A 15,055-nucleotide genomic window follows, 5' to 3' on the forward strand; every position below is an offset into this window, starting at 1 on the left:
TCGTGTTCTCTCATAGGCAATGTCGGGGAGAGGATGGAAAGCTAGGTGGACCTTTAGTCTGGTGCAGTACAGCTCTTTCATGTTCCAAGAGTATTTAAAAGCTGGAAAACCCCCATATTTAGTTTATAAGCTGTATAATTTTTTGATAGACACTCAGTAGTTGTTTTGCTCTTTAAAACAGTGAATGCCTTAAAAATGGAAGGGGGGGGGAAAAAGGAAAAAATACTAAGACTCAATACTACTTTCTGGCCATGGAAACAGACAAGGTCAAATTTAAAACAGGAATTAGGAAGAGTAATTAAAGTAACAGGTTTTTACTCCTTTTTTAATTATTATTCCTTGCTTTATTTTTATTCTGCATTTGCTCTACTGTAGAAAGTCTGATTCCTGCTAAATGCAATGCTTAAAATTCCCTAAGATGGTAAGGGATAAGCTACAAATATGGACTATCAGGCAAGCCCTGGAGATTTAGTTAATCTGACCTAGATGTTCTTTTGATGATTGAGACCTGCAGTATGTGAAAACACTTCTCAATTTCAAAATGAAACACAAGGATATCTGTTGTATAACTCAGCTGTCCTTGTAGTGACAGACACATCAATCATTTCTGAACAGGAAAGGATTTACTATAAAAAGTTTGTAGGTTTGGAGCTGTTGAGTTCATTGGCATTCGGATCAGCAATGATATTGGAAGTTGTAAGTGAATTCAGCATTTGAATTTTAACATGTCCTAAAGAGGATTAGCTACAAATGCAAGCAACATACTTTTTTTCTTTTTCATTTTCAAGAGCCTGTTGTGTAAGATGTGAATTCTTGACTTAATTTTCAGCATATTTTATGTGAAACTGCTTGCTGAGTCTTTAAAAAGCACTGACTGGATACCTGTAAGCATGAAAAACAGTGATAAAATCTAAATGGAAAAATCAGCAAGTACCTGGAAAGCAAAACTGTTTTTAATATACATCACTTTGGAATACTTGAGGAGTCACTGTTTTTCTATGACCTCTTGGATTGAGACTTTTTATAGTACAGATAAATACATACAGAAGATTGTTCATGTTAAGGATCTAGGGGTTAGCATCCTGGTTTTTGTTTTGTTTTGTTTTTAATTATTATTTTTTAACTTAGAACGATTGCATAAACTGTTTTGGATGATTGGCAGGATTATATGCCCCAACGTTTACTTTGCAGAGCACTCAGTTTCGTGTATCTTCAGCAAATTTTTAAGTCTTTAACTGAAGTTTAGCATGCTTGCTTTTTGGTGTATGCTGAGCTATTTCAGCATGATGTAGTGGTAATAATTCTGCTGTTGGAGGAGAAGACAAGGGAAAGGAAATTATTTATCTGTGTTAGAGAAGACAGAAGGTTAATTGACTTGTTCAGCAGTAATTGTTTCCACTGTTTTGGAATGGAGACTCAGTATTTGTCACAGCTTTTTGTTCAAGCTGCCTCTTACAGGCGAAATTGCATTTGAATTTTGGAAATCACACTTCAACTGCAGAGACTTCTTACAATATTAACAGCTAAAACCCTTCAAGAGTCAAAACACATGTTTCTAGGTGGGGATGAACAGACATTTCCTTGGAATCGCTTTGAGTTGTGTTAATGTAAATCTGGATGCATGAAGGGAAAGTGTAGTCCTTTCTTTCTGTAAATGATCTTTGTATTAAAATGAGAGAGTATAAAGAAAGTGAATTCAAGTAGTCTTGAAACAGTGTGTGAGACGTGAAAGTGATGATGGATGCTTTGCTCACAGGTTTTCTTGTATCTTTTTTCTAGATGTGGTGGACCTGAGCTACACAGTGCCTATAGCATGTTTCTTTATGAAATTTTGAGTTTTCCAATGTTTATCAAAGAATTTTGCTGTTGACATTGGAGGAACTGTGGTACAATTGTTGTGGTCTGTAGTGTTGAGTGGGTGCAAAGTGGTAGCGTATACTAGATGGAGTTTGCAAAAAAAAAAAAAAAAAAAAAAAAAGAAGACTTTTTGAGTACGTGTTGTGTGACTGTAGACCACTCAAAGCAACAAAGGAATGAACAAGCGAAGTCTCATTTAACCCGAGAAAATGAGTAATACAAAGAACTATGGCTTATTAACTATTAAACACTGATTCGTTTGTGGACACAGTAGGTCTTTGCTCTGCTCTGGGATGGGAGTTATCTACAGTTAGTATACCTAGCATCTTCATTAGCAGCTGGCTACAGTATGCTTAGTGCACTCTAGCTTCATGATTTTCTTAGTGAGCATAGCAAGAGAGGTCACAACCTAAAACTGTTGGTTTAAGATGCTAATAGCTGTAAGAAAACAGCTATTGTGAGCCAATGAAGGGCACTAATTGTCAACATTGCCATTGTGAGAAGCATGGTTTTCTAGTTGCTAATGATCACTGCACTGATGTTGAATTTTTGATGTTGAACTTCTCATTGTGAAGCCAGTTTGGAAACATTTGATATAACTTTTTGCCATGAGTAATAGAAATGATTACCCTGGGTAATAGTAATAATATTCCATTACTGCAGTGATGGAAATTATTTAATACTCCATTTCATCTGAAGTATGTTCTATAGCACCTGTCTTTGTCAGTGCAGACACAGCAATTTTTGATCAAAAAGGAAAATGTCTTGAATAAAATGACTGCAATTTTTAAGCCTGTCATAAATGCAGCTTAATTTGATTATTTCGGAGCTTGTAGCCTCAGACTTCAAAAAACAAAACCTATAGACTGTTATTATGAGGACATGTATTATGCCTACTTTAGCTTAGAATGTTCTGTGTGAAGTAATGTGTTTTTTTCTTGTGTAAATACTATTTTGCAGACTCCTGGTTTAAGAGCCCACCCTGGAAGGTTGCAGTGGTTTGCAAAAAAGTGTATATCAAATAATCAGGTATGTGGCTTGTATGTCGTCTTCTGTAGAACTGTCGTTATGTTCCAAGAATAATTGTTTTGAAATATTTCATTGCTAGACGTTTTTTGTGTGAAGATGTGTGACAGGCTGATGAGGTGAACTTAATGCCATGTGTAAACACTGGCATATACTTAAACAGGAATATTTTAGATGAATGTACACAGTATCTAAGTGCACATACGTAGGAAATAATTGTTTGGCTGAGATGTAATGATCTTCTTTCTTTCTGAAGATGGAGACTTTGGAACAATTGGTAGAATTAACTCAAAATCTCTTTGAATGTGATAGAGATGAGATGTACTACCACCTGCTTCAACTCTGTGGTAAGTTAACCTGTATTCTTTTTCATTTTCAATTGGAGAGATGTTTTGTCCGTAAAGAATTAGCCTGCATATGGTTTCTGAGGCATCTTGCAGGGGAGGGGAGTACAGGTAGTTTTGTTTGTATGTTTGTTTGTTTCTACCTGCAGAGCTCAGCATAACAGTACCCTAGAACTTTAATAGTACACATCTTCCATTCCATCTTACTCTGTTGTGTCATAATTCAAAAGTTTACTATGTATATGTATGTGTATATATATATTTATATATATATATATATACACACACATATATATATATATTTAAATGCTTGTAAGAAGAAAAATTGCTCACTTTTTTCTATATTTTTAGTCATTAAAGATCTGCATTCTACTTTAAATGGATCTGCCTACACCTTCTGGAAAGGTGTGGGATTTTTTTAATCTACCAGTTCCTCACCATGTATAGCCAGACTTGTGTATCACTGATGGAAATTGACCTTTTTTTAAAATTGGAAGTTCAGTTCTGTACTACAGATTTGTTAAAGAATGTATCTGTAGTTACTTTCATTTATTTTCTATATTTTTCTGTTTGTGTCGGTTTTGTTGTTCAGTGTATCATACTGTATTATACACAGTAAAAATGTTGGAGTCTTTAGTTCTAGTTATTTAATGTCTTGAGAAAATATTTGGCATTCTCAGGATTGGATATTGAATACCAAATAGGAAGTTAGGACAAAAAAAAAAAAGCATTAGAAGGATTGCTACATATTTCAGAAAGATGACAGAAAACCTTATATCATGGTTATATATTAAGGAGTCATTTATTTGATATATTTGGTCTTGGGAGAACTTGCATTTAAGCTTGAAGTAACTTTAGGCTGTTTTCCCATGTATATTTTTCATTGACTAGAACTAGCAATGTTATTATGCAAAATAAAACACTATTAGAACCCCCTTTTAATAGAGCAACGAAAGAGGCTGCATCCTCATTGCATTTAATTACAAGCAGAATGTATGTTTCCTCCTCCCGCCCTCCCCCAAGAGACTTCTTGTGATCTTTGTACCCTTTTGTTTCCTGAACAGTCTCAAAAAACAACAAACTGTGGTATTACCCTGTTCTGGCTTTCTGTTTACTGGTTGACCCTCAAATATCACGTAGGCCTAAAACAGAACCTTGCCTCAACAGGAGGGGGTCTTCATGTTTGCCACCACCATCCTGTTCAACCTCTAGCAGTGACTAGGTGTGACAGTGTGCCTGCTAGGAAGAGAATCCGAGAAGATAGAATTTATCAAATTCTGTCATACAAAATCTTCAGTCGTCTTTGAAAAGACAAAACCAATTCCATCTACTCAAAGAAGTGGAAAACATTTGTGGGTTTCTGTCACTGTAAAAGACAAAAACCATGCATATTCCTGCTTTCAACCATTTAAAATTATCCATCAAAGCTGCCCAGTGAACTAGTACAATAGAGAATTGTCACTGTGCACCAAAGCCACAACTTCAGATCCTTTTTAAGTATTAAAAAAATGAAGCATCTACCATCTAGTTCAAGCTGTGATCAAAAATGTTGAAAATGTGTTTGTTTATGTAGAATAAGAGAAAAAATTACGCTTGAGAGAGCTTCAGGAGTTTTGGGTCTAGCTCTTTCTCAGAGCTGTGACAGCTTCAAAGTTAGATTGGTCTGTGGTCTTGTTAAGTATAGTGTTGAGTGCCTTCAGGGGTGGAAATTAAACAGCCTTCACGGGCAACCTGTGCCAAGGTTTGACCATCCTCATATACTCCATTACTGCAACTTTTAACCATCACCTTTCAAACTGTGCTGTGTGCTGCTAAGGAGAGACCTGTCAATTAAGTATCTGAAAACAGCAATTAAATTCCCCCATTAGACTGCTTTTCTCCAGGTGGTACAAAACCCAGCTTCTTCAACTTCCTGTTTTATTTAATCTTCTCAAGCACCTTGTCTGTCTTGAAGTCTCAATTTGTTGCAGTTCCCAGCTTTATAGTTGCGGAGCCCATAACAAACATAAGAAAACGTATCAAACATTCTCCATCCTCCATTGCTTACTGCCATAATAACCTGTGTTTGAAAACGTTAATTTTAGTCCTTAAGTCAAATGAAATGATCAGTTTTAAGGTAGTTTGCTGCCTCTTCTAAAAAGCTGAAGTGGTACTACAACCTTGTGGAAAGTGGGTATGGATCTTGGAATTTAGAAATGGTACCTTAGAATGTTTTGTAAATGTTTTGAATCTTTTTTCCAATTGTTTTAGCAGTTAATAAGGAGGAATATTTGAGTTGATGAGATGGGGGCAAACTTCTGGAGTATTTTTGTGTTTTCTCATTCATTTAAAAATTTGTACAGTCTTTTTTCTTCTATTTGCATCTTCCTGTACCTTCTGAGTAGCACCAGCAGTTAAGAACTTCTCAATTTGATGGTCATATGAAGCAGAAGTATATGACTTTCTAAGTATTTTCCAAAGATATGACTCTAGATATGTACATATACTTTAAATGTGCTTTTATTTGGTATCTTAAATCTTGTTTCAGAGAACAACAGTGACTGGTCAAAGGCTGAAGCAATTTGGACTAAAATGCAAGAAGAAAATGTTGTTCCTCGTGAGAAAACACTAACCTTGCTGGCTGCTATATTTGAGAAAAATGGTCAGGTTGTCCCATTTGAGGTACCTAAGGTAATCTGACTTTACCTGTGGTAGCTAACAGTGCTTCTGAATGTATACTTATTCAATGAAAAATACTAACAAATAGCATTATAGCAATTTAAATAAGCTTTTTGTTTTAAAGGCTAGACAAGAAGAAACAAGAAGCCCAATCTCTTCTACTTCGGAAGAAAGAAAAATAAGGATGCTTTGCAAGAAAAATAATGTAAAAGGTAAACTGAAACCTGCCACTGCCCCTCCCCAGTGCTAAGCTTTAGATTTCTGTTAACTACAGAGCAAGAGATGCTTGCTGCTGCTTTCTGTTGGTTTGCTAGTGTGTTACAAAAGTTACACAATAAGCTTACTTAGCAATGTTCTGCTTTGAAAGTTGATGAGAGAAGCAAATGCTAAACTGTTTAAAGTGTCATTTGAAATACTGACTTTAAATGCATGTTTCAAAGTCAGTCTTCAGTGAAGTAGGTGATTTTCAAGTTTTGGAAGTATTGCTGGTCTGTAGTTTATATTGTTAGTTTAACACCATTTTCTAGACTTTAAATTCAATCTGTTAAACATAAGTAACTATGCACAGGGTCAATGCTGAAAATATCCTTTCACCATTGTAGGCGCCTATGTGGTTCCCAATAAATCTAGCTGTTTGGCTGCAAGTTTTATGGCAAAGACATGAGTAGCATAGAGAGAAGGATTATTTAAACAGATTTAACAAAGAAAATATTTAGATGAGATTAAATTAGACGAGTCTGGACTATGGGTATTAGCATTGGAGCAGGCTCGCCTTGAATACAGCGTGCAACTTTGGGCTCCACGTTATGAAAAGGATGTTAAAGTACGTGAAAGCATCCAGCGGAGGGCAGCAGGGCTGGTAAAAGGGTGGAAGGCCTGTCCTGTGAGGAGAGACTGAGGACACTGGGGCTGTCTGGTCTAGGGAAAAGGAGGTTGAGGGGCGATCTTGCTGCTCTCTGTGGCTTCTCGATGCAGGGAAGCACAGAGCGAGGTGCCGGGCTCTGCTCGTGGGAACTGATGGCAGGATGCATGGGAACAGCATGGAGCTGGGCTGGGGAGGGTCAGACTGGGCATGAGGAGAAAATTATTTACTATGAGGGTATCAGACACTGGGACAGGCTTTCTAGTTAGGTGGTTGATGCCCCATGCCTGTCATGCATTTGGATAATGCCCTTGTTAATATGCCCTAAGTTTGTTAGCCCTGAAGAGGCCAGGTAAGAGGACTTCAAACTTGGTAGGTCCCTTCCAACTGAACTGTTCTTTTTTACTGCTGCCTTCCTTTCTGGCTTTTATCTGTTAGTCTGTTTTCTTTCTGTTAATGTTGCAAAGCGATCTGTGTTCGTTTGAAGGGAGGTATGTCTCCTAGTATCTTTAAATTCTTTGCAATTGAAGTAGTCCATATTTTTCCCTAAAATTAGCTAACTTCTCCTCCTGATCTTCCTCCTACAAAGACAGACGGTACTAAAAACATGTGGTTATTTGGGTTGTAATAAATATAAACAAAAGATCAAAATCAGTGTCCCCACAGCTCACTATTTCCAGCCCCCTGGGCGTGTGGCTGTCACCCAACAAATAAAATGGCCTCATTGAGAGATCACTTCAAATCTTCTGCTGTGAGAAATAAATAGTTTTTCTGCAGAAAATTCTCTGCCTCAGATAAAAACAGAATTAACTTGTGCTTGGGTATTTGCCTTTGTGTATAGAAAGGAGGAGTGTACTGCAGTACAATTCCTCTGGCTCAGTCTATGCTTAGTTTAAATAATTGGAAATCCATTCTTATTCATCTCATCCCAAAACACTGTCACAGAGTCAGAATTAGCATAACTGGGTCATAATTGATCCATTTCTAGCATCTGCCAAGGTGCAGATCATTTTAATATTCTTGAAATCTTTTTCTTTGCCTATGTTACCATAAATAACTAGATCTCACTTGAGAGATCATAAACATAAAATTAAATGGGTTAAAATAATTGTTTGCTGACTTAGGAGGATTTATAAATACGGGGTGCCTTGTTTTCTTCTCTGGGTGTTATCAATGTATTTTACAAGTTGGACTCACAGATTAAGCTTTGAGTTTAAAAGCAGAATCTGTTAGTCATTGACAGTTACCTTCTGTTGTTAGTAAAATGACCCTATAGAAAGAAGTACGGAGTCCCAGGTGCACGGATTAGAAGTCTGAACTCTGCATGTTCTGTAGGTAGGGGGTACAGTCGTGGGTATTGTGGTAGACATAACATTAACATGCTTTAAGGAAATTCTTCATGGTGGTAAATTTTTGTAATCAAAAGACAGAAAAACAGAAATACTTTTAATTGAGCAATAAACAAAATCAATGGAATGCATTTTATACGTATTTCCTAGAAAAGTGTCCAGTGTCTTTGATAACACAAATGAGCAAGCAGAGAGCGGGTGGAAATTAAATATAGCTTGGACTTTGGAGGGACACTAGTTTAATATAAAATTATAAACTGTAACTGCTACTAGTCTGTGGTGACACTTGATACTGAATTTACCAATAAGTTACTCCTGCATATTCTTTTATTCAGAGCAGCAGTGTTTAAGAGGAGGTGGTCTACAGCTATTGGAAATTAGGGAAAACAGACAAATTTGGGGAAATGGTTTCTTTTCGTCTTAAACTAAGTTGTCACTTTTGTATAACAGTATAATGTAGTTTTGATATAAATGTAATAGGGCAGAGTAAAGTTTTTTATCAACGCATTTCTGATAGCAAAAAGATGAACTTAATCGAGTTATGTAACTAATTTCATGAATTTATCAGCTCTGACAAGGGGGTGTTTTGAAAATCTGTTCTCTGAAGTGCTTGATTTATGCGAAGTCACAGTTGAGTTTTTATCCCGATTCTGCAGTGTGAGAGCTTGACTCAAGTGGATCATGTTACACATAGCCCAAACAGTTGCAATTCCTGAAACAAATTTGACTGTCTTGAGAACTGAGACTTTCTTGGCAAGTTGTTACTAACAGATCTTTCTACTTGAAATAGCTTATGTAACACTGTCTGGTTCTGAAACCAGGAACTTTGTCTCCTGAATGCTAATATACTTGGGTAATTTTAGATAGCAGCTGAAGAATCAATAAACTGATAACATCTGATCAGGTACATGAATCTCCGTTTGAGACTCCTTTAGGTATACTTTAACCATGCTGCTTGCATGGATGCAAAATAGAGTTAAGAAAATAGTCTAATCTGAATAGGATAATCATTCTGAGGTTGGGATTGACATATACAGCAAAACATTTTGCAACGGGAAAACAAAACTGACACTAAGATTTTTTTTTTTTTCATTGAACTAGTCATTACAGAAAGATTTAAGTATATTTCCTTGTAGAAACAGATCTTAAACATCCTGGACCAAGATTATTGATGATAATATATGCTTGACATTATATCCACTGGTGGTGAAGTCCACTTCTGTGCCCACCTAGTGGAAAGGAGTATTCAAACCTGGAGTGAAATCTTAGTTCTGTCTGAAAACAGTAGGAGTCTTCAAACATACGGATTTTTTTGTGTTGTTTGTTTTAAAAAATAAAATTTAAATACGCTTTTACTGTTGGAAGGAACAAATATATCACCAGTTGGTTACATTTTTCTAAATGAAAAGTGGCACTTGTGATAGATTGTACCAGTGAGAGAGTTTTTGTTACCACTGAATGTGATGACAAGTCTACCAGTACCGCACATTTCAGAAAAGCAGAAAAAAGGTGTCTTTCCTGCTGGTTTTAGGTGCGAGCACTCCTTTGCCATTTGTGGTATTCGGCATCTGAGCAGGCAGGAACATTCAGCACATTGCAGCAGGCCAAGTGTTGACCTCAGACCAATAAGTGAGCATGGAGGGAGGATTCCCAGGCTGTTTCTGTGACATTCTGTTGTTGTTTTATGGTCCTTTGGTTGACAATGCAATCACTGTTGTAGTGTCAGACATCAATCATATTCTTTCTCCACCTCTCGTATCTCTGTCTCATACATTGAATTCACAAACGTGGAAGTGGACTTAATGGTTAAGAACACTACAATAAAAATTATCTCAGTTCATGTATGTTTAATGTAGCTCAGTGTCCAAAGTAGATTATGGGTGGCAATGTTAATTCTAATATAAACTCAGTGCGAGTGTGTGTGTGTTGCAAGTAATTATTTTATGCATAGTCACTTCTGTGCCTGCATTTCACCAAGTTTTTATATATATGTTTTGGTTGAAGAAGTTTAAGACCAACAGTTTAACACCAACTGTTGCAAGGCTTTTGTAGTATTATTTTTGAAAAGTTGTTTAAAAGGTAATTGTGGCTTAGTTTTAAATTAGCAAAGGGATTTTTTTTTATTTTTATTTTTTAAGTTTCCTTGAAGGAAACATACAATCACAGTTTTAGATGCAAAAGATGATTTCTGGTTCTTAACATGTTAGACAGCAGTCTGAGCTGCAACACAGCTACCTAGGCTGTATGTTTATAGCTGCATAATTTTGTTTCAGAAAAATAAATGACTGAAAAGTGTGCTTATCATTTTTTTTCCTTTTTGGTAACATCTTTTCATACACTGACAGTTATTGTGAATGCATGAAATAAAACTGTTAATCAGTCAAACAAATGCAGCGTAGTTTACTTGTTAAATATCTGTATATTTGTAAATTGTATGTTTTGTATAAATCTTGTCGTAGCCAAATAATTTGATCTCCCCATATTGGAATCACTTCCTATATTATATGTTGAATGCTGTTGTGATCATGCACCAGATACTGTAACTATATACCCCAGCATTAGGTGTTGCTTTAAAAAATCTCGAGTCTTCCCCTTCTCTTGGTATTTAAGCAACAGCTATATATAGAAAACTAGAAGTAGCGAACTTTTTGTTCTCTGGAGGCTTGTGTCAGTTGATTGTTGTGTACAAGCAGTTTTGAACAAGCTGGGACCAGCAGTTTTGGTCTCAAAGATGTAAGAGGGTGAAATGACTTCGGATGGACCTTTTCAATGAAAAGATGACTTTTTATGACCAACAGTATTATAACATGACACTTTATTTGGGCTCTTTGTCTTTTTTAGAGGCCTACGATTTTTTTCTGCAAACGCAAGAGAAGGACTATCAGTATCGTACGTATGTTGCCCTTATAAAAGCGTTGTTATCCCAGGATTCTTTTGAAGAAGCCATCCAAGTGAAACACATGTAAGGTTTTTCTGCATTTGGGGGATTTTAATTTTTTTTTTTTTTTTTTTGCTGATTTGGGGGTTTTGGTTTTGCTGTTTTTTTATTTACTTTTTTGTTCTTTAAATACTTTGTGGATCATTTTCAACCAAGTCCTTAAATTTCAATGGGAAAACAATTCACCTGACTGGTAATTAGGAGTTATGGTAAGAAATACACCAGTGCTTCATGTGACAGTCTGCCATATATTAAAAAATGTGGTGGAGAGACAGTGTGTATTGCTAATAACTCGTTTCAACTAACTGTATCAACAATTACGCTTGGCATCAGAACTGCAAGTCTGCCCTTCTGGCAGTCTGCCTTTTCCCCTTTAGAGCAATATCCAAACAGACAAGATTCTTTCACTGAACTGCCCCTGAGCCTTCTCAATCCCCATCCCTGCTGGTACCCTACCCTATCCACACTCTGGCAGCTGGCTGCCTGCCAAATGCAAAATGGTACATTTGACTGTTATGCCAGTGGCTAGGAGATGACCATAAACCTTAGATCCAACTGTTACACTTCTGAAATAAATCCAACCTGCTGTCATACATTATTAGAGTCATCAGTATTGAATTAACCTTCAGTGAGTTGTGTGGCGCACCACTTGCTTTAAGTATTGCCTGTAATGTGCATTGTGGCCAGATTATAGACTTCAAATTAAGTGTTACTATTCATCAAGCTAGAGTTAAGAAGAACAAAAATTCAGGTAATTTAAGTCATTTCATTTCTACAGCTAAAACGAGAGTGGTGGCTGTCTTCATTGTGTTCTGACTGAATACAGTGGATTAGAAAGTGGCTGTGGGTAACTTACGTGCTGCATAGTCTAATCATTTTTAGAGTTAACTTAGTTTATTATCTTAATGATTATCTTTAAAAGTATGTAGATCAGTGAAATGTTTTCTGTTGAAAAATGGTTAAGTTCCAAGTTCAGAAGCACAAACAACACTTTTCCAACTTGGTGTCAGTAACTGAGCTTTGTTAAAAGGAATGTTTGTGCTTGATGAATAGAAAGCTTATATCAAGGAAAAACTTGAACTGCTCATCAAATTCTGCTCCTTGAAATGAGAATAACTGATAAATGTTTGTAAATAAAAGATGGAAAGGGCATGTTTGCAAGTACAAATTATGGTGAAAAAGTTTAGCTACTTGGTTAAATATTTAGAGAAAATCTTTATGTGTAGAAAGAGATATAGAAAGATTCTTCAAGGAAGAATTTTGAAACTTTTCACTGAAGACTTGTGCATGTACTGACTGCCTCCCTGCTCCACAGCTCAAACATGCTTGTAAGGAAGATGCGCAGAATATTGCATGTTACAAGCAGTAATTTGCAGATCGGAAGAGGAGAGAGAATGTGGTGGTTTGTTCCTAGTGCTGGTGATTCAGAAATCCTGCTTTAGATAATAAGTGTTTTAGAATGTAAAATGCAGGAAAGAAAAGAACAAAAAAAAATGTTAAAGACTAAAGAAGTTTGAGATGTGTTTTTAGGGACAAAGCCTCTGAATCTCGAGATGTTTGGAAAAAAAGAAAATAGGATTTAATAAGAGGTTCTGGTCCAAGCCAACCATAGTAATAACCACCGTGCTTTTCAGAACTCATACTCAATCATGTAGCATAGAAATGCCAAATAATGACATTCTAAGAAGCCCATAACAGCTCACTGTTACATCAAGACAGAAAATGCTTACTATTACCAGTGTTTATAGTGTTTATCTGTGTATCTTTTTTCTAATAACAAAATCATGCTTACATTAAGCATTTTCAAAAGTCTGTAAGCTTTAAATTATTCACTGAAGTAGAGGAAGCGATTTTGTGTGTACACATGGTTGAAGAATAGCAAATCTATTTCGCACACATTTCTGCATGCTTGACAATTTTACCAACCTCATATTACAGAGAGATTATTCCTACAAAGCCTAAATGTGTGCAGTGGCCTGAAACTTGTGCAACTCCCAATATTTTCATAAAATACATGAAAGCCACCTTAATTTGTATAAGCTAACATCTTTTTCTTTTTACTCTGCTCGAAGCCAAACTTGAAATTTAAATAATATGTAGAGAGCTTTAGTATAGGCAACAAAATAAGTAATTTCTCTGTTTAAAAGGGTTAGATTATTTTAAAACTTCCTTACTGTCATCAGAAGTGAGAAACTTTGGGAAAGTCATGTTGTGGTAGAAGGAAATTGAACTCCCAGTCTGCGTTTGGAAACAAACAAAAACCACAAAAAACAAACAGAAGGTTACTGATCTGTAGGTCAACCCGAGTCTAGTTGCTTTGGCATCCTAGCACTGTTTTGAGGAATATTTACTGCATTTAGTTGAAGTTTTAAGTAGAAATATAGGAGTATGGGAATGATGGATTAGTTCTGTAATAGTAGCTAACATCTATTTAATCACACTAAAGATTGGAAGATTGGAGAAAGTAAATCCTTTGTTATATGTAATTTACAGTCTCATGCATGAATTGTTGACTTAAGGGCTTTGACAGATGGGACAAAGGGAAAAAAAAAAAAAAAAAAAAGAAAAGGCGGAACTGAGCAGTGGGTGCTTAGGCAGGGATTAAGAGGATTGGTTGGGAGAGTAAGAAAATCCTGAGTCCAGTGACTGCATTTGTGAGCCTGGGAGGCTGAAAGTGACTGAGAGGATAGTCATATTGTGTACTATGTGAAGGATTTTCTTGGGATTGAGGGGAATAATTTAGCAATGACCCTGCTTACCTCCCAATCCGCTCAGCCTGTAAGTTCAAGTAGGTAGGCTGCTCAGTTGTTTGCCACAAGATGATCAGTGAGGTTTATCTTGATTGCTGATATGGTAAATGGCGATGCCCCCCTTTTCTGTGTAGAGATTTTGTAATCTAGAAATGAACATTTGTAAAGTTATCCATGTGTATTAAAAATGTGGCTGTATGGCATTGAGGAATGGGAACATTTTGTTCGCATCGATGTGAAGGCTGGTTGGTCTCTCTTGCCTAATTTCCAAAGTGTTAGAAAAGCTTTAGCAATATTCCTAAAGTAAAGATCCTCTTTACTATAGGTATGTGATGTGTAGTATTGTCGGAGATAAAGAATTGATAAGCCAAACACAATTTTAACATAGCTAAGGCAGCAAACGTAGTATGTTCACTTTAAAAAACTGTATACATCTAGATGACAGAAATTTGAAAATTAATCAACCAAATGATATGGTGTTAGTTCATAATATGCTTTAGTTTATGTTTAAAATATACAGTGCTGAAAATAAATGTTTCATTTTTATTGCTGAAAGAATAGTTTTACATTTTATAATTATGGTGACTATTGAAAAAAGAAGAAAAAGTATCCAGCTTAGGATACAACAGAACAATGCAGGGCATGCAGTTATTTTAGTCATCTAATATGTCAGCATTCAAGAATCTGAACCGATTGTTTAAAAAAAATCTTGTACTTTGTTTCTTTTGTTGCTCACTTCCAACTTTGTCATCTGTCAGAATGCAAAAAAAAATTATCCTTCTATAACCATTGACAGGATAACACAAAAGCTGTCTCCAGGTCGATATTTTGCAGCAATATTTTTAACATACGAACAGTAGTTTTTATAATTTCACCTTGGTGCTCAACCATTTATTATCGTATCAGAAGCATGTCAGTAATTCCTTTCTAAATGTCTGCTTCTTTTAGTGCTGAGACCCACATCAAGGGCTTCACACTGAACAGTGCTGCCAGCAGCCTCCTCATCATATCGCAAGTTAGGCGGGATTATTTGAAAGGTATGTCACAATGCTTGACCTTTACGTCACATTAATGCCTCTGCAGATTTTTCTTGTAACGCCCTTCGAATACTTGGATAAAGGAGTCCATTTAGCAAATTACCTGCTTATCAAGAGCCTTTTGTGGTAGCTGAGAGACGTAAATTACTGTACATGCATTTATAATACAGCTTGAATATGAATGTACTTGTCATTTGACCACTTAGTCCAGTTTCCATTCCATTTAACACAAGA

At 36.1% G+C, this 15,055-nt stretch overlaps 1 protein-coding gene across 1 annotated transcript in view; it reads left to right on the forward strand.

Annotated features, from left to right (window-relative positions):
• LRPPRC (leucine rich pentatricopeptide repeat containing) overlaps positions 1–15,055 on the forward strand; it is a 91,310-nt gene that overhangs the window by 60,513 nt on the left and 15,742 nt on the right. Inside the window, exons 26-31 of the mRNA XM_084284540.1 lie at positions 2,818–2,886; positions 3,140–3,230; positions 5,755–5,897; positions 6,010–6,097; positions 10,938–11,058; positions 14,733–14,821. Coding sequence (XP_084140666.1) covers positions 2,818–2,886; positions 3,140–3,230; positions 5,755–5,897; positions 6,010–6,097; positions 10,938–11,058; positions 14,733–14,821 — 601 coding nt within the window. The remainder of the gene's footprint in view (positions 1–2,817; positions 2,887–3,139; positions 3,231–5,754; positions 5,898–6,009; positions 6,098–10,937; positions 11,059–14,732; positions 14,822–15,055) is intronic.

Source organism: Netta rufina, assembly GCF_964035555.1.
Source record: "Netta rufina genome assembly, chromosome: 3".
In the NCBI taxonomy this organism is placed as follows: domain Eukaryota; kingdom Metazoa; phylum Chordata; class Aves; order Anseriformes; family Anatidae; genus Netta; species Netta rufina.